The following is a 21,256-nucleotide window of genomic DNA, read 5'->3' on the forward strand; positions in this document are numbered from 1 at the left end:
ATTACTATTATTATAAAAAATATTTTTATTTTTTTTTTTTGATCTGTACGAGACTGAGGAAAGAAACATAATAATATGTATGTACCTAAATAAATACTTTATCAAAATTAATGTGTGCCCTTTAAAAATCGCAACTCCCCCCCCCCGGCCAGTTATCTTGGTCTGGATCCGCCCCTGTATATATATATATATATATATTTATTAATATATTTATACAATATACGAGTGCGGTATACACTCGGGCCCGGCCGAGACGCGCGCGATCGGACGACACGACGGGCGACGGTTCGCATAAATAATAATAATAATCGTTATTGTTGTATTGTCGGGCGCGTCACCTGCGTTCACTATTTACCACCCGTGTGTGTATGTGCGCGTTACGATATTGTGTCTTTCTGTTCGCGGTGTACGCGTGCACCGAGGTGGATATCTGCCAATGATGTCGGGATACAAATAGCCCGGGCCGCCGTCCGGGTTGGCCAAAAATCGCGGTTCCCCGACGCCATGTCGTTCAGTGTTCGCGTTCCATTCGGCCCGTCGTCGACCGACCTGGCCGCCGTCTGAGCAGCAGCCATGGACCCGAAAATCACCTAGGTAAGTCATCGCGCATCCGATCCCGGTCGCATGCCTCTCGGATGCCTATATTATACCTATATATTGTAATACCCGTGTGCGCACGCGACCTGCTGCGTATAATATTATATGATACTGTAACTTGTCGTATCTATTATATCGATGATATTTAAGACTACACTGTGCCCTAGCTATATAGATCGTTGTATTTTATAATAATAATTATTATTATTATTATTATTATAAAAGTCGCGTGGTCGACCGTTAAACACGCCGCTACAGAATAAACTATACGGACCGCGTAGCAGCCGCAGCCGCGTTTAGGACTTTAAGTACCCACTAAATATATAACATGTACAATAATATATATAGATATTATAATATTATACAAAGTACAAACGTACAGAAAAAAAATTATATAGTATCGTATTTTATTCCCTCCGAGAAACACTGCGTATTCTTACGCCTCTTCTTAACGAGTGGGTCGTTATATTATCATCGCCCGTCCCGCAAGACAAACATAATATTATATAAATACACCATAAAATAGTTATTAAAGTTCACAGTTACGTGTCAAACACAAAACAAATTCAAAAACTCATACATGTATATTTATCTGGTATTATTTTATGGTGATACTATTTTTAATTTATATATATTTATTTGGCAAACAGAATGAAATCGTATATTTTTTATTTTTTTTTTAACTTTCGTATATAACACACGCCGAGAACGAAATATACAATAGGAAACGCGATTTACATAATATTCATCAGAAAATATAATTAATATATCTCGCTAATTACATTCTATTCAACGTCAAATATTGACAATAATCATTTTATCAGTCCGTTTAAATTAAATCAAGCTTCGCGTAATCTAATATTGGATTTAACTGTATATATATATGGGTAGACATTACGTCATAGTCTTATGTAATAAATAGATACATAAAGAACAACTATTCTATTATAATTTATGACAGATTTTTCTGTTCTAGAAATAATCACCATTAGGTGTTTTGTTAAAGAAAAAAAATAATAAGAATTGTGTGCACCTGTGTGTTTATTTTTATGTAAGAATAAATTATAATAAAGTCACTTGAAAAGGCTTTTAATGTAAATTTAAAGTATGGTACATTGGATACCAAGAGTACTGTAATTTATATTCATGTACACACATTAAATTGATGAACAGTTTTTAATTTAATTTACAGAGTATTATAATATAGTCAGTTAAAGAGTTAGTGGTTTTATATGCATTAGCATTTGCCAAAATTCCATGTTAAAAAAGGCGTGACTAAATCTTTTTGGCACTTAAATGGTTCAGTTATCACGGCCAGCTTAAGAAAATTGAGTGCAAATAATAAAGTGTTTTTGTATCTAAAATCACAATACACGTTTCATTGTTTCGTGAACGACCATTAGACTTCATTATTAAACGCGCATAACTCATCAGTGTTTTGCAAACGCATCGATCAAAATTGTGATCGTTTGTATGAAATTATAGTGTTTGGTTAATAATTTAACTAAATATATTTTATCCTCAATTATTCATTAATAAATAAAATAAAACTATTCTAAAATTCTAGTGAAAAACCAAGTAGTATAAGGATTTTCATTTTTCGCAATTGAAAAACTTTAAAATTGTTTCTAATGTTTACTTTGAAGTACATACATACTAACTATATATTTTATAAACAATTTAGAAAGTATGTATACTAATTTTGAATAAGAATATAATATTAAATAATATCTTGTCTATAAAAATTCAAAACATTTTTCCTATACTTAAATAAAAATAAATATTGTAAATAATAAATTATTGAAGTAAAAATGTGAATAAAGATTTAAACATTTTATAATAGGTATTCATATTATATTACCCGTATGTTTTACATTTCAAAATAAAGAATTTTTTTTAATATAATTCAAATTGTGAAAGAACGCATTTTTAAACTGTGTTTCAAAAGAAAATAATATTTTATGAAATTTGCATTTTTATAATTATAATCTATATTGATTATTTCATAACATTTCAATAAGTCAATACATATGTACACAGTTCAATTTAATATTTAAAAGAAAATTGAAAAACAATTTATTTAATCCAACTGAACAAAAACTGTTTTGTTGTGAAAAACCTATATAATTTAAATAATGTTTTACACTTTTACATTTAAATATTGCAATGTAATTGAAAAATAAACTACATTAAACTCTTATATACCAACTAAACTCTATAGCAATATCCTTTTTAATAATTTAAACCAAATTATTAAACTTTTTATAAATTTCCTTAATGCTTTAAATGAAAAAATCTTGTTTGTGAAGATATTTCAATTTATATAGTACTTTTACTATTTTTCAATCCATATTATTGAAAAACGTAATAAAGGAAAAAAATTATTCACACATTATTATTACATATTTGATAAAAATATATTTTCATGATTTTATGTTTAATATTTATTGTAATATTTTTTTTCCAGTTTCTCGACAAATTATATAAAGTAATATAATATTAATATTAATGTATAAATCAATCATATGCTACAACCAAATTATAAAAATTCAGGGAATGTAATAAAAATTAATCAACATTTTGCAGTTAAAGTATAGTTACATATAGTTTTAGTGTAATACCTACACGACCGAAACTCTGAATGTTGGAAGCATTGCTTTGTTTTCTTCCACTCCTCTTGATTTCTAAACGTAACTATACGCTACAAGGAGACTGTCTTATGCATTTCGCCGGGTGATGTTTTTCATTATCGGTCCTCGGGAATCCTAGACGAACACCATCACCTTCTATACCGTCTTATTTTTTCACGGTCACAGGATACCATTACACATTTTACACGTCATTAAACGCATCCAACGCAAAAAAGGAAAAAACCCATACCGAGGGTGAAGAGATGAAAAGGATGTCCTTTTACATTAAGTTCGGCCTAATTGAACTGAGTTTTTAATAAGAAAACAGTGTCTTGCCGGTTAGGTAATCCTATAACTACAGTGTAGCCGTAGCGATGACGAAGAACACAAAAAGTTAAGAGGGTAAGAGGGGTTGAACTTCCTATTAAACAGATTTTTAAACCAATATAAAAACAATCATAATTAAAACACGGTATAACGGTGGTGGTTCATCTACATATATATTGAAAACCAGCAGAAAGGGACCGATATCGACTAACGAAAAAAAGGAAGAAAAGAGACGAAACCCTGTAATAGCACAATGGAGGCCAGCGAAATTATTATTGCCAACGACGGGATGTGATCAAACTGTTTTACATTGACGATTACTCTCAAGACTTACCGGCAGTAATATACGTAATTTGGGATTGGTAAAAATGAAGACTAAAATGTTGTACTCGTTTTTGTTGTACTCGTTTTTATTAAAAAATATTATGTCTTTTGTAAACGGCACTTGGTACAAGTTCCAAACATTTTAAAATAATATGAATTAGATACCATTCTAATTATTTTGTTTACTATAATAATAATATCATGACATTATAGATTATATAGGTTATAAATTATGACAGTTAACGCTGCAGTATTTCTATTGTAGAAAGATGACAAATATGTTAATTCTTTAATCATTCGATCATCATTAATATTACTGGTTTCAATAACACAATATGTCAATATCTATTAGGTTAGGCATCAATTGCAAATTCACATGCTGTTTGATAGTAAACTATAATTGAATATAAGCACACATTAAAAATATTTAAAAATATTCAAACTATAATATTCTTGTTATTCAAAAATAAATCAAAACATTTTTTCAAGATATCATTATATAAATATTGTTGTTGACTTAAAAAAATAAACACACACACACCTAATGAAAATGCAATAAATCGTACAGGAATAGCATAATTATACAATTCTCGTTGGTGTGCGCGCGTCAATGAATCGTTGTTTGTCCCAAAAACAAAACAAAACTTGAAATAAAATATATTATGATACGCCACACTTCCGTGTAGTAATAATTTGTTATATAATAGGAATGTATTTATAGCGTAACGATGGGTCAGGGTATCTGCGTGTATTGCATTATGAGACAAAGCCCAATCAGCGGAAACTTATACACACATAATAATCTATAGAAAGTGTGCCATAGTAAAAACCAAAAAGAAAGAAATAAAGAAAGAGACGGCGTGATGGAAACAATTTTCAGCACAATATTTAAAGGGTCGCGCGGTGGACACACAAAGGCGGTTTGTGTCCAAGCCAAATTCGCACAATAAACACTGGCTCCGATCCAGGTCTCAAGCCTCGGTTGCTATCTAAAACTTCCCTAGGCATCTAATTATAAAACACAGACCAGCGCATATTATGTATACGAAAGGGGTGGGTGAACAATTCGAGCCCGAACAGGAGGTGTGGTGAACAGATTTTCTGTGCATTTTTGCATGTAACCTGGGAAAAGGCATTTCTCCAAACCTTTGTAAACTAATTCAAAAGGATCCCGTTAACTAGACACGAAGAACAAAAATAATTTCATTTGGAAGTCCGGGACGTTTTTAATTTTTTTCTTATTAGAAATACATTTAATATAATATTGTTTAGTATTTTAATATTTTGATCAACTTACTTATATTATCTGTGTACGTTTAATCGATTGAAATATGATCAAAAATGTTATTCACGATCCATGTAAAATTCATAATATTTTATCTCATTTTTCAATAATTTAATTGAGCACCGAATATTTAATTAATTAATCAATCAACCAAACGAATTATACAATATGACAAATTATATTACATTTCGATTATTTTTATCGATGAATAAATAAAAATAAAATTTATTGAAGTGTTAATTATTTTTATCTTTATTAGTAGTGTAATATAATTTATATTGTTATATTACACATTCACACACTATGTAATATAATATGTATTGTTTTAAGATGTATAGTAAAACAAGATCTACCTTTACCTTTTTGTTAAGCACTATAAATTGTTTTCGATTTTATAAAATAACAAGATCAACCTTTTTAATAACATTAAATATTTGAGTTAATTATATAATTTAATAATTGATTCAGTAAACATAACTGTATTACTCAAACTATACTTGTATCTTCTACGAATGCCTCGCGGTGTAAAACTTTCATATGAAATAAATTAAATTAAATCGAAGTAACTGTATAAAAGTAAATAAACTTACCGACCTAATAATTTTAACTGTAAATGAACCTAACACCATAGCCTAACCAGTAACCATGCATGGTGCAACTACTGTAAAATCTATAATGCATAGGTCTTACTTTTTTTCTAAAACACTAAAATTCCAAAATAACAATTAATGACTTAATTCACTGGTAGACGAATACCTACGCGTTAAACATACTTTTTTGATCTTAAAAACATTAAAGTGAATCTATGGATTATAATTAAAAATAACAATATACATATATAAATAACTAAAATAACCACAACATCATTGCAATGTAAGATGAAGATCGGTTATATTAAATATTATTGATTATGATAAAATCATTTAATAATAAATAAATGACATAATAACATCAACATTTAGTTTAGTTTGTTTAATTTTTCAAATAATAAAATTAAAACTGTGTTACATTTTTATAATAACTTAATTTCATCTACACAGACACTACTTTAAACAGTATATAATTACTACGTTTAATTAATAAAACCTGTCAGTGAAATTTTTATGTATAGAAATAAACTTAAATGTGCTTCTAAATGTACTAAATGTATTTTTTTTTTTTACAAATCTGATTCAAATACAACCGTTGTAGATGTAGTGTACATTATTGTGATAATAATGTATTATACCATACAAAACACGTCTTGTCAACGATGAACGAATCACAAAATTATTATTGTTGTGCAAGTATTATATTAAAACGTAAATTACAAATGTTCTGGATACATGCCTACTGCCTATATTTGAAGTAAATTCGTCCTATTCTAACGGTTCAATTGCGTAAATAAACTCAATGTTGCATTGAATTGTAAGGGTTTGAATCCCCTCAGTGTAAACAATCACATTTTAAAAGATTAATAACTATATTTGTTGAAATGAGCACTGATTTGTGCAGTAAAACATTGAACTGAAAATTAATTGTGTCTTGTATCGCTATCATCGTTTAGGTCGTATAATAATTAGTTTCAATTCTAAGCGAGCCCGCCCCCGGTTGACAAGATAATTGATACGATTTGTGTATGTTCGTTTCGCGAACATAATATTATACAATATTTATTTATACACTGTATATAATCAAATTGAAATGATCGGTGGCCACATCCCCTATAGGCATAGTCTGAACGGTATCGGACAAAACAATAAATTTATGTACATTAATCAACAATAAATCTTTTTAGAGTAGGTACTTACTATCTTGTGCTTGCATTTAAGAGGAGTACTGACTACCGAGTGTGGCAAAAGTATTTTCAAATGAGCAAATACAAAAAGACTCGACTTATAAGTTAGTTTTCACTTAACTCTGGTGTGCAAAACGTTAACCTAATTACATAAGTATTAAGTATATATATATATATATATGTATGTATATTAAAATACTTAACTTAATTCATTTTAAATATTTGAACCAACATTATTTTATATTAAATTATCAAAAAACATCTATAACGCATGTACCTACTATATACAAAATACAAATTATTATTACAATGCATTTATTTAGTCAAAATGGAATTAACAGGAGAATATAAGTAGATTTCGTTAAGAGAAGCATTAGTGTTTAAGAGGTAGATGTTTATGAATATTTACGTGCCTTACAAATTTTTCCATGCGTCTGGCAAATAATGAATAAGTACTTTAATGGCAGAATAAAACACTCAACTGCAAAAATAATTGATGGAGAAATGTTGATTTATTTATTTTTTTTTTTTTTGAATAATTATTGAAGGTTTTCTTTTACCTCAAGAAATTAACTTTATATTTAAAGTCATTACGTCGTTGCCTGCTCGTTTTTCTTCATAAAAGAATAATTTTCCCTTCTCATTATTAAATGCTTCTTATTTTTTATCTTCTCCTGGAGCCTGGTAATGTAGCACGTGTCTGTCAGAACGTGTCTCCCAATTTATCGTAGGCCCGAGATTGATTGCACTGGGAATACCACGTACCGGTTGTGACGCCAATTTTCTTTGGCCGTCACGGCAGTACCAATACGTACTCTCATGACCCATTTTATTTTGACCACTCGGCACTCATACGCCATTGCACTAAAATCCAACTCTTGTGGCGTATCCGGAATGGAACCCTTCCTACTGCACTGACCCATTGGGAATATGACTGTTAAAATATTATTTAAATGCCATTTGAACTATAGAAATGACAAAATAATTTGAATCCACTTGAAACGGGAAATGGGACTTTTGTATGTGATAATAAAACCGTTTATAAGAGTGATATATGAGTTTCCGTTTTTTTTTTTATACACATATAATTTTAATACGCGTTTTACAGTCATGCATTCAAGTTTTATTCGCTGATCAATTGAAACAAGAAATAAAACCGTTTTTAATGTTTAATCTGTTAAGATAATAAACATGGAGAATGCAGTAATATATTAGGTGGTGTAGGTACCTAGTATAAAAACGTTTATATAATAAATAAAATATAAAAACAGTATATATTCACCAAATCATTACATAATTTTAAATCGATTAGAGTTATCGTAACAGTTATTTATCCGCAATAAAAATTAATATTTAATATTTCAGCACTACATAAACGAACAAAAATATTGATAGGTAGGTACTAATTATTTTGTACATAATTCAATTCTAAATCTTACACCGTTTTTCAATATAGTTTAAAACCAATATATATAGTTATGTTACTTATGTTTTTGCTGTATACTACTCGTATTCTTCCGAATGAAGCCGTGACGTAGATACCTACGTCAACTCAAAATTACATTATATAATATCTTTCGCACTCTAATGTAGTTTTTACAGTTAAGGAATAACAGCTATTTTTCATTACGTGATTAAAATTCTATTATCGCACGTCTGGCATCCCTTATAGTAGGTATACATCATGTAATAATGCAAGATGCGCGTCATGGTGGATACGCTGCGTATATTATATATTTATATTATGAATTATGAATGTATGATAAAAATGTAGATAAGTACACTTTTCCGTGAATGATTTGCAAACGTCGCGACTGCAAAAACGAAAAATTCTGAAAATGCTATATGTACTGTTATATGCATATAGACGCTGAATTTAAATTCGACGCGATTTGAATTCCGCGTGACTGGAACGTTTCGTATTTTGCACCAAATCCAAACAGTGTATCTTATATGTGAGAAATGAACACAGGTGCAGGAGATATTCGGTGTATACTTTACGGAAAACCGAAGTACGACACATGCTTAGAATTAGAGAATAATGTGGATACCGGAGAAAAAGTTTAGATTCGCTAAAAAGGTCGACGGTCGTACACGTGTTTGCGATTCACTTGTTTTCCCAAGAGCACATTTTCACCGTCTTATCGAACGGTATCGTTAAAATGTCATTTTATTTTACAAAATAAAAATAAATGTACGTAGTAGTGTTGCGTGTACATAATATATATTTTGTATTTATTCAATAACTGGATTTATTCGTCAGCGAGAACAAATCGCATTGTATCGAAAATAGTTACTTATTATATTATAATTATTATTACGTTCATGTAAAAAAAAAAAACGTATTCGTATTAATGTTAATTTCGTATTAAAAAGTTCTACACGTCTATGTATATGCTGTAATATATTATTATATGTAGTTCTGTAGACGACCTGCAGTATAATAAGTATCGATACACCCATCTATTCTACGTACATTGTATTAAAGCTAATGAACTATACACATCTTATTTTATATTTTATGCACTGTGCCAGCATATATATATACATATATATATATATATATACTATAAGGCATTGATCCTTCTTTTTATTTTAATATCGCTTTCAAGAATAGGTACTGTTTTTTTTTTTTGTTATAATAAGTAACCGTAAAAATGTTATTGGCTTTAGTACGTATACAGTTCAACAACACTCTAATATTAAAATTCATGAAATGAATAAATATATTTTTCGTGAGTTCTACATTAGTGATGTGTTAACAAAACTTTGAATAATATAATCGTCTCGTGCTAAAAAGAAAATAAAAAACTCTAAACTCCATGATATTAGTATTATTTATTTTCAGGAGATTACTGAACAAATAAAAATCGGTAGATACCTACTCTGAATTTTAAATATTTTAGTATAATTTTGTCCATCTATTTAACAATTTTATTCAGATCATATACATATAAGTTTAACTTTGTTTTGAAACTTCTTAAATCGCCCATAAAGTGCAATGTTTTTTTTAAATCGGTGTTTTCATATACTATGTTAAAAATAAAAAGAGTACACTCGATGAATTTAAAGAGTGCTATTTAAGATCGATATTTTAAATTGGTTTTCTAACTTTTATTCCATGAAATAAAATTTAACAATTTAATTTAATTTAGTACATTTTCTTTGAACAGGAATAAAGGAATTAATTGTATATTTTGAGTAACTAGATAGATAAAATGAAACTACAGACTAGTATAATATATGAATCTATATAATACCTAATGTAGTGTGTTATATTTAAAGCGACTCATAGGTTATTACGTTTTCTTATTACTCTTCAAAATGTACACTCGTTACAAGTAAATTAGTAGCATATCTTTTTCAGTATTAGAAGTAAATAGTAATTTAAGAGATTACGTCTAGAAAAGGGGCGGAATGATACTCAAAAAAGGATAGGAACAACACAGGGTGTGACGTTGTCAATAATAAAACCCCTAGGGTTGGGAGCAAACACAAACAGCTGCAACAGTTCCCACAGACTCATCAACTAAACAAATTATTAAATATTACTAATGCATTCTTCGAGCAAAAACGGTTCTTTTTTTTAATTTCAAATCTTTGTACTGCTTTTTTTATTTTATTTTTTGGTCCATTTGAAATATGGTTTTTTATATCACCATCAATTCCTCTTTATCATTATTATTGCATTATAAACTAATAAATTTGATACGGTGAATACAAAATTATTTAATTTTCATAAATAATACCTTGGTTGTTGCAAATGACACGACAGTATGATTTAAATTCTTCAAATGCAAGTATAAAAAAATAATAATATATATCTAACCCACACGGTTTCACGACACATGGATGCCAAAAATACTGTAATCGGCAGCGTTCACACAGTAGCTAGCGCGTCGTCATCATTAGTCAACATGACCAAGTGCTTCGTGATAGATATACAATTACCAAATAAACTTCAAGTTCATCCGAATTTAATAAATATAAGTTGCGCAAAACATTTTATGCTTTTTCCGTCTTGAAATAAACTCCCACGTAAACGAACTCATACTGAGTAACGACGGGATGCGACAAGGTGAACGCTAGGATCGGATTCACTCGGCAAACATGTCTATTTATAGAGACTTCGTAACCGTATCTACAAAATATTTTATGTTCTTAGTCTCAGTCACTCATTTGCTACTGTACCGTGTGCTACGCTAAAAATACGATGACCAACTGTATCGGAAGCTTTTTATTATAATATTACAAATTGGAAATTGGAATTTTTCGAGGTAATTTGTGACCATTTTGCATACATAACAATTATTATGGTATTGTATACTTTATAAATGTATTTTATTCAATAGCGTGTGAATAATCGGGGAACTAAACTCTGAACAATTATTGAATATATTATTATATATTGAAAACGGTTTAACTACAAATACAATAGTAGGTACTCTGCGTCTTAGTATTAATATGGTTGTTACTCGCGTTAAGGTAGCAAAAGTCATACCAAAACAAAATATATATACATATTATATATATAACATATTAATAAATGTTAACTTATATAATATATACAGTAAAATCCCGTTACAACGAACTCCAGGGGACCGAATTTTTTTTCGTTAAAACGGAAATTTCGTTGTAACGAAAATTCGAATAAGCTCTTTATAAGCGCTGATTTTCGGCAGGGGACTTCTATGACTTTCGTTGTAACGTGATTTTTCGTTGTATTGGTATTCATTGTAACGGGAATTTACTGTATACATATTATTTAATACATAGTTAAAACAAAAAGTTTTGACTATATTATTTAAATTTAATATGTTAAATTCACGTTTAATTTTATATTGTTGTAGTAAACAAGTCAAACAAAACTCAATTAAAAGGATAAGACAAAATGGAACAGTTCGAGCAACTGTTGACATGCGCAATATGTTTGGATAGGTATAGAAATCCGAAATTGCTACCATGCCAGCATTCGTTTTGTATGGAACCATGTATGGACGGTTTAGTGGATTATGTTCGGAGACAAGTAATCACATTATTATATAATTATACCATATTTTTTTTTATAATACAGTCGTTTCAATATCAAATATATTTAACAGTAATAATAATTTAATATTTTATAACAGGTAAAATGTCCGGAATGTCGAGCGGAACATCGAATACCATACAATGGTGTTCAGGGATATCCAACAAATGTAACTTTACAGCGCTTTTTGGAACTCCATATAGAAATTACTGGGGAGTTACCAGATCCAACAAGTGGACAAACAATGAAACGTTGTGGCGTGTGTTCAGAAAAAGCATACGTGACATCATGCGTTCATTGCGAAAAAGATGTATGTTCGGACTGCAAAGGTGCTCATATGGATATTTTAAGAAGAGAAATAGCCCGAATTAACAATCAAGTAAACATTTAATTGTATTTTTATATTTTTATAATTTAAATTGTTGGATTTCAAACATAAATTGATTATTTTACAGGTTAGGCGGGCATTACATAGGTTATCAGATATGCTTGCTGGTGTAGAAAAGAATATGTTGACTTTACAACAAAATTGCACTTCAGTTACCGAAGAAGTAGATGAAATTTATCGCAGATTGGCCAAAGCTTTAAAAGATCGTACTGACCATCTTAGAGGAGAAATTGATCGATATTTGACAACCGAACTAAAAAATTTATGCAATCTTAAAGAGAATTTGGATATTGAAATATCAAATATACAAAGTAATTGTGATCTGGCAGATAAACACATGCAATCGGATGACGTAGAATGGGAAGACAGTGAACTTATGGATGCTAAAGAAATATTTTTGAAAACTGTAGATTTTATTAGAAATTTCGAAACAGAAATTGGTGATTACAGCAGAAGAGCGAAATTTTTAATGGCCCATGACCCAAATCAATTGGTCATGCACGTCGCCAGCTATGGTGAGCTTACTATTCATGCCCCACATCAAGCATTTACTGCCAGTTCAAATTCTCTTCAGGCTCCAAGTCCAGGCCTAATGCGATCCAAAAGTGATCATAGACTTGCTTCGCAATACCGACAGGATGATAGAAATGCATATGAACCAGGTGGTGAAATCGGCGGAAGAGTCTCGCCGCTAGGCGGTAGAAAATTCGGCGAAAGATATCAAAGTCGGTATTCACGTGGTGGAGATAGAAATGATTACGATGCAGACACGACACATGACAACGAAAATAGAAGTTCGGCAAGATCTAGGATTAGATCAAGACTTGGAAGACATGGCTTGAATGAAAACACAGACTCTGATACGGATTCAAGATCAGTGCGTTTCTCCGAAACAAATACTGTACACCGTGAACGAGAACGCGTTTTAGACACCGAAGACGTGGCTAAAGGTCCTTTAAGTGGTATCACTAGACTGTATGATTCACCTAGAGTTATGAAAAGACTGTTAGAAAGCGAGAACAAAGATAAAAAATCTGATGCCGCCCCTAAGCCCCAACCACAACCAGTTCAACAGCCAAAAAAAATTACTCCACAACCAACACCACAGAGACAACTAAGCGAAGACGATGAAATAGCAAGGATAAAACGTCAAAATAAAACTGCATCTACATCGTCCGATACAGAACGAAGAGATAGAGTTAGTACAATTAAAAGAGATGACTCGAGGGATTCTAATAGATCAAATACGCCAGCAGACACCGCTCGAAAGACGCCTGTACCTGAACCGTTACCAGTAAGATAAGAAATAAAAATGAAATAACAATTAACAATTATTTAAAAATATATTATATACTTTACAGGCGGATACCCAGGAATCATCTGAAAGTGAATCTGAAGAAGATTCGGTTGAAGTAGTTGAACCGAGGAAACCTACACCTGCCAGAACTACATTTCCGCCATCCACGTCGGCTGCAACGACAGATTCGAGACGATCTTCCACGACATCGGATAACTTAGCATCAAAAGGTACCTAATATAAATAATAAAAATATAAAATAATTAAAATTTGCTCTAAATCGTCTAATACAGAAAGTATTTTTATTGGTCTTAGTAAATGCTCGACTAAAATCAAATAGATCAGACAGTATTGAAAGTACATGCTCCTCAGAAACTCCCGGAACGCCGGTACGAAAAAACGCCGGAGGTACTTACCCATCTGACGACGTGAAACAATCACCAGTTAGTTCAAGTTCTGGAAGTACAACCCCACGAGCTAGATTTTCTTCGGTTTCTTCAAAAAGAGATTCAGCAACACCAACAAACTCTCGAAGTTACAATGTTACGGGTAATGCATTTAAATATTTTACAATTACGGTAATATGTGTAATTATTTACTTATGGAAATCGCATACATAACATATGTAATCCAAAAAATAATAATGTATCATTTAAAAAAAATGCTTTATTGTCGAGTTCTAATTAATAATTAGAAAACATTAAGCAACTTAGAATACATATATCTAATTTTGCATTACAACAATATTCACAATTATATACCTTATGAACTTACTACCTATTTGAATAATTTTTATATTGTGTATAATTTATGTCTATAATTGTAGAAATAATATCGTGTATAGCTTAGAGTATTATATAACCAGCTTTTTTAATTATTCAATTTACTAATTATAAAAGTTAGATTCATAATGGAAATAAATATTTTATACTTTAATTTAAAATAATAGTAGTTTTAGTTTTAATCTGTTTTTTTTTTAATTTTGAACAGATAAATCTAACACTATGCTCCCTAAATATTTATTACATGGGTATTCATTTTCAAATTAAATACACAGAAAAGGAAACTATTTTTATTTCAAATCACTAAGTTCTCATTTTTATTCCATTTTAAATTATGACTATACAAACGTTTATTTTTATGCTTTCAAATTTTAAAAAAAAATCAGTACACACAGAATCAATTCAATAGCCATATAATTTTTCTAGACGTTAAATATTAAGTTTAAAAAAACTATAAATAATACAACCTACATATAACCGGCTTTCTAATTCTATAGTATTTGTTAATTATTATTATATAATACAGATAAATATTATAAATTAAGCTTTTAAGCGTCAACAATTCCACATATAAAATAATATATTTCATATTTTTGTATATTTTTGTATATTTTAAGTATTTTAGATTCTTAGTGCTATTTTTTAAGTTTCTGATGCTGTTTTTTACTGATATTGGTACAGATTTTTAAATAATTATACGTAATAAGTTACATTTACTTTGTATTTTTCATAAATCTCGTAATTTGTATGAAAATATAAGAAAAAAGGTTATTAATACATTTTTTTTAATTTTATTTAATTTTTAAATTTAATAAATACAGAATAGATAGTACAGTAAATAAAATGATAATTACAATACTTACATTTTTGTTGTATACCTAAATAAACAAAAATAAAATGAAACCCATATTAATTATTATTTCTATTTAATGTAACATTATTAGGTATTTATAAAATCGTACAGTAAAAGAATACAATATAAAGTAATACAATTATTAATAATTAATAAAATAATTCTTTGTTATAGTAATTTAGTAATGCTGTAAACCTGATATTATTATATAACTATATTCTGTTTTTATAGAAACCATAGTGTATTTTTTTAAGAAATATAACACATTTTTTAGTTTTTATACCTTTATAAATTACTATACAAATTTTAATACAAATAAAAAAATATTTTTTAAATTATTTTATTTTTTTATTTTTTTATTTTATGTAAGTATATGTTGTTATAGCACATATTTTAAGAATTTTTAGATCAGACTATAGCACAATTGCTATTACTTTTTAGCACGATAAAATCCAAGCCCCACATTTAACTTATTTAAAAAGTATAGTAGCACACCTAATATATTTGGTTTAAAGTAACACAATATAACATATATTATAATGATAATACAAATTTATATATAATAAATGTTTGTACAAAATAAATACTGTTTAATAATTACATAAAGTTAGGTAAATTATATTAAATTAGGTCACAATCTATTTACAGAGTACCTAAATAGTTATTATATCATATATTTCACAAATATATAAAATATAAATATTTTTTTATTGTCGAACTTAATGGTAATTAGTAACATAATAAATACATATATTATGTTTTTTTAAATAATTATGCATATTATTATTTATAAAAAGTATTTTTTGTTTTAATTTTTAAAAATATACCTATCAGATAAATTTTGACCAGCGTTTTTAAAAGAAGACCAGATAAAATGGTTTGTTTATTATTAAAAAATATTTATTTTATTTCTATACGCACCAAATTATAGGTAACAATGAAAGTACTTCAAAAAAAGAAGAAATCGAAGATGAAGAAGAAGAAGAAGAAGAAGAAACGGAAACTTCGTCAGAATCATCTGAAACTGATACAGACGAAGATTCCGAGGATGCTAAACCAAAAACTCCTGTATCAAAAGGTATGGAAAAAACGGACATCGGTCCATTGTTGGCCAGAAGCGCTCAGGCTAGAGATAATGGCAGCGGCAGTAACAGCAGCTCGAGGCGAACTAGCCAAGATGAATCTTACACTAGATCACGGTTAGTAAATTAAGTGGCTAACAATGTTTATGGTAAAATGTTATCGGTTTGATTTTATATTCTGCAGATACGGTACCAGTGGCTACAAATCACCATCGTATCAGAGCCCCCGAGATGCCGAGCCTTCAGCGAGTGGTAGTAAGTACCTGAACAATTCTCGAACCGAACCTGCCCCGCGGTTCACTAGCAGATTCCTAAAAAATAAAAGTATCCAAGAAGAAAATCCTAGCAAATCGAGTTACAACAGTGACAACAAATACACGTCAGACAAGGGAGGGCTATCGCGGAGTAGAACCAGCGCTAACCTAGAAGAAGACCTTCCGGATGACACTAACACGTCCACATACTCACCGTATTCTAAAAACCATTATGGTTCGGATTTGTCCAGAAGTCGATCCAGTCACGCTTTAAAATCTCGGGAAACCTCACCCGATAGGCCTGTAACAAATGCTTCAGGTATTACTGACCGAACGACAAAAATATACACATAATAAAACACCGTGCGTGATAACTGATAATCATGTTAATCGCAACGTAGTCCTACCATATACATATACCTAATAATATATTATGTATATATATGGTTTAACAATTCTAATACATATGTCATATACACAACGGCTTAGAAAACAAACATAACTCACACCTCAACTAGCACATTATAATATTAGTCTATACCATATTATGGATATTTCAGTAGAACGTTCTACTCGAAAATCGTTAGAGTGCTATAACTGCTATACATATAGAAATTTACGAATTATGATCCCTACAGAAATCGATAACACATATTCACATAAAAATTAACGTAGAGAAAACGGATGCTTATTATTTTTTACGACAAAACGTTTTTACTGTGCTAGCAGGAACAGGAGAAAAAGACGGCGCGGCTTTAAGCTCATGGGCTAGGTATCTGAAAAACAAATACGGAAATCGCGGTAAAGAAAATGCAGCTAAAGATAACGCGGCTGCCAGTTCTGCGTCAAGCTCGTCTTCTCGACGACTTTCGCTAGGATTACCACTACGGTCCAATTCCACTCACGTTGACAGTTCAGATGACGACCAAAAAAACATGCACAGCTCCCCCACCTCCCATACAATTATCGAAGCAGGTGCGTAATAATAACAGTAAATAATATAGCAGTAATAATAATAATTGTAAATAATATAGTTATATTGATCTATATTATGTTATTATTATCGACTATAGCATCCGACTTAAGTCGTATGACGTTCTATTTTTACTAATTTTTACTATTCAAAAATAAATAAATAAACATTTTTTTTACTATTATTATTATTATCATTTTATTTATTTTTAATTTTAAATTGTAGGGTATTATTTTACTGTATCTGTAAAAAATATATCCAATATTTAAAGCTAATATAAGTTGAAATTACATCAAACATATTATAAGTTTAAGTTTTGGTTTACCAAAGTGGTACGTTAGAGTAAAATCCCCCCCCCCTGTGGAACTAATCTAAAGACTCTGTAGCGTCGGAGTAGATATTTTAAAAAACAATATTATTATGTAATAAACTAATAAACCGTCCAAAATTATTTTTTAATAAAATCAAATTTAAAATGTTCGTGTGTATTTTAGGTATGCAGGGCGTAGGTTCTACCCCTAGAGTTCAATACCTACAAAAACGTCAATTGTTATTTAAGATCGGTGGTAGGGGGAGCGAGCCCGGATATTTTACGTGGCCCAGAGGTGTCGCTGTTGGTCCAGACAATCTAATTGTTGTAGCTGATTCTTCGAACCACAGAATCCAAGTACGTACATACCGATAACTTATATTAAAAACGATAAAAACAAAGACATTTTATATATATTACATTTATAGGTATTTGATAACAACGGAAAAATATTAAAAGACTTTGGGTCCTATGGAAATAGTGAAGGCGAATTCGACTGTCTAGCTGGAGTAGCCGTCAACCGTATTGGCCAATATATCATTGCAGATCGGTACAACCACAGAATACAAGTAATTTTCATGATCAAAATCAATGTTTTCATTTTTAAAAACAACTTGATTATTTATTTTTTATAGGTGTTAGACCCGTCTGGGAGATTTTTAAGATCGTTCGGAAGTCAAGGTTCTAGTGACGGTCGGTTCAATTATCCTTGGGGAATTACTACCGATGCTCTAGGGTTCATATACGTTTGTGACAAAGAAAATCACAGAATTCAGGTAAACAAAAAACGACAAAAACTTTAAGTATTGAAAAATCCTAATCGTTCTATGGAATTAATACTTTTACTTTAAGACTAGCCGCATAGGTACAAACCTACGTTTATACACGTTACATTTAAATATTTGCTATTTAATTTTATCCCTTTTATCGTTTACTTTCTAGTTGTTATAGTATTAAATTTAATTAAAGTTTATTTTATATTTACGTAAAATCTATCAAATTACCTCCTTGACTATAGCCGCACCTTAAAAACAGTTTTAAGTATCTACTTACCTATACAAAATTTCAAACCAAAGTATACTGGTATACATAACTTTTAACACATTAGTTTATATAAGTTTAACGTAACATACACGATCTTCACTCCTTTTTTTTAATTCTGTAATTAATAAAAACGTAATTCATTGAGTCTTTAAAAATAACTTAGGTACTTTAGGTACTTACTCAACACTATTTATTAAATAAGTTCCTATAGGTAATACTCAATCTTATAAATAAAACATACCTAAACATAATATCTACGTATTATACCATTTATACCTAATAATTAATAATAGTAGTAATAAATATTATTATAATTTATTTTACTTAAGTAAAACTAAAATAGTTATTATATGTAATCAATTGTAACAGAAATAATTATTTACTCACAAAGTCACAATAATAGCAAAATACAATTTTATTCGACAGGTGTTCCAATCAGACGGAACATTTGTAGGTAAATTTGGATCGAACGGGAATAAAATCGGACAACTGGAACATCCACACTACATAGCGGTGTCGAACACAAACAGAGTAATCGTTTCTGACTGCAATAACCATCGCATTCAGATTTTTGATGTGAACGGAAGAGTAATCAGTTCTTTTGGTACAGAAGGATCAGAAAATGGTCAATTTAAATTCCCCAAGTATGTAATACATATTAATTATTTTACGTATGTACACTAATCTATAAGTATAATGTATATAGATTAATATTTATTTATATAGTTTATAAAAGTGTTGTATAATTAAAATGTATATATCACACTCACTTAGGCATACATTTGACTGTAACAATTACTGCCCATTGGGAAAGGCACTAAAACTTTTCTTTTTGTCCTTGCCAACCAAAACAAACCACAACTTTTTTAGACATGATCATTTATAAGTGCTTATACAAATCATAAATCTGAGTTGGTATTATTAATGTTTGTTTTAAATAAGATATTATTAGAACTAATGTACAATAGATAGGTATGCAATCATATTGATCGTTTATCTCTCTCTCTTAACAAACTTCTGCGGTTTTCCATGAACATAAGATAATTAACTGTTAAAAGTAATTTCAAACAAAATAATTAAAACCACTATTGAACTCATCTAAATACTATTTTGGCATCAAAAGATATATAAGTATAACTAAAAATAACTTAATCTATATTAGTTATATTATAAAAACAAAATGAAAATGTCTAATGTACCTACTCAAACAGAAAATTATACTATACATGATATAGTTTTACAGAATAAAACTGTTTAGTTAATAGTTTATTATTGATTTCATGTCAATAATACAATTAAATTTTCAGAGGTGTAGCTGTAGACGACCAAGGATACATACTGGTAGCAGATTCCGGTAACAATCGTATACAAATTTTTCATCCTGACTCAACGTTCCTGAGAGCTTTCGGTTGCTGGGGATGTGGAGACGGAGAGTTCAAAGGACTTGAAGGCATCGCTGTTATGTCCAATGGAAACATATTAGTCTGCGACCGAGAGAATCATAGGGTTCAAGTTTTCTAATTTTACGCGTTACTGACTTCATAGTAAAAGTAGTGCGAATCATGTATATAATTATAGTATTGACATTAGATCATAACTTCTTCATATGGCTTTAAAAATTAATACTTGAAGAATTGTACTGTTTTTTATTTTATTATGTATTTATCAAAACAAATTTTACAATATAAATATCATGACTTACAAAACCATAAATTGATTATTGTATGAAAAATAATATTAAAAATTAAAAGAATAGGTAACATTAAAAATCCAAACCTATCCAATGGATATAAAATGTGAATTATACTTTATTATGAAATATGTGTATGCCAAATAATAAATCGACCAATTAACAAAATTATTTATACAAATATAGTACTTTTATTTTGAGAAAATGGTAACAAAAATTACCCGGATACCTATTATAATAAAAAAATATTTAAATAAGTTAAATAAAATTATCTGCATACTATTTACCATCTAAATCAATCAGTTTAAGTTTTTAAAATATTATACTACTAATTAGGAACAAAATATTTTTTCGCAACCAAATCAGACTAAAGATATAAAAAAACCCCTTACAAATCCATTTCATCAATTTATACCAATACTTGATTTATAGAGACAGAATAATTAAATTTCAATTGATTGAATCACATTATTTCAATATTTTAATTTTTAGTTGAAACCATTTGTGAGTTAAGATGTTATTCAATTAAAGATTATGTAACAAACAACATTTTATAGTACTTACATTTTTATGATTATATCTATGTTTTCAAGTTATTTTTTAATTATATTTAA

The 21,256-nt window shown here is 29.4% G+C and overlaps 1 protein-coding gene across 5 annotated transcripts; it reads left to right on the forward strand.

The window, feature by feature from the left end:
- The first annotated feature begins 430 nt into the window (after window positions 1–430).
- LOC132930865 (RING finger protein nhl-1) lies at window positions 431–20,665 on the forward strand. 5 transcript variants are annotated; one of them, XM_060996957.1, is made up of 14 exons: window positions 431–594; window positions 11,791–11,966; window positions 12,070–12,348; window positions 12,425–13,651; window positions 13,719–13,884; window positions 13,970–14,203; window positions 16,221–16,488; window positions 16,556–16,626; window positions 17,352–17,600; window positions 18,093–18,265; window positions 18,337–18,477; window positions 18,544–18,684; window positions 19,379–19,596; window positions 20,260–20,665. In XM_060996957.1, the coding sequence occupies exons 2-14, from the start codon at window positions 11,832–11,834 to the stop codon at window positions 20,471–20,473; spliced, it is 3,516 nt and encodes a 1,171-aa protein (XP_060852940.1). In that variant the 5' UTR covers window positions 431–594; window positions 11,791–11,831; the 3' UTR covers window positions 20,474–20,665. The 5 variants fall into 5 exon arrangements, with proteins under 5 accessions (XP_060852940.1, XP_060852941.1, XP_060852936.1 ...); XM_060996958.1 differs by having other exon boundaries at window positions 17,355–17,600; XM_060996953.1 differs by having other exon boundaries at window positions 432–594; window positions 16,556–16,944.
- The last annotated feature ends 591 nt before the right edge of the window (window positions 20,666–21,256 follow it).

This window comes from Rhopalosiphum padi, chromosome 4, assembly GCF_020882245.1.
Source record: "Rhopalosiphum padi isolate XX-2018 chromosome 4, ASM2088224v1, whole genome shotgun sequence".
Classification (NCBI taxonomy): Eukaryota; Metazoa; Arthropoda; class Insecta; order Hemiptera; family Aphididae; genus Rhopalosiphum; species Rhopalosiphum padi.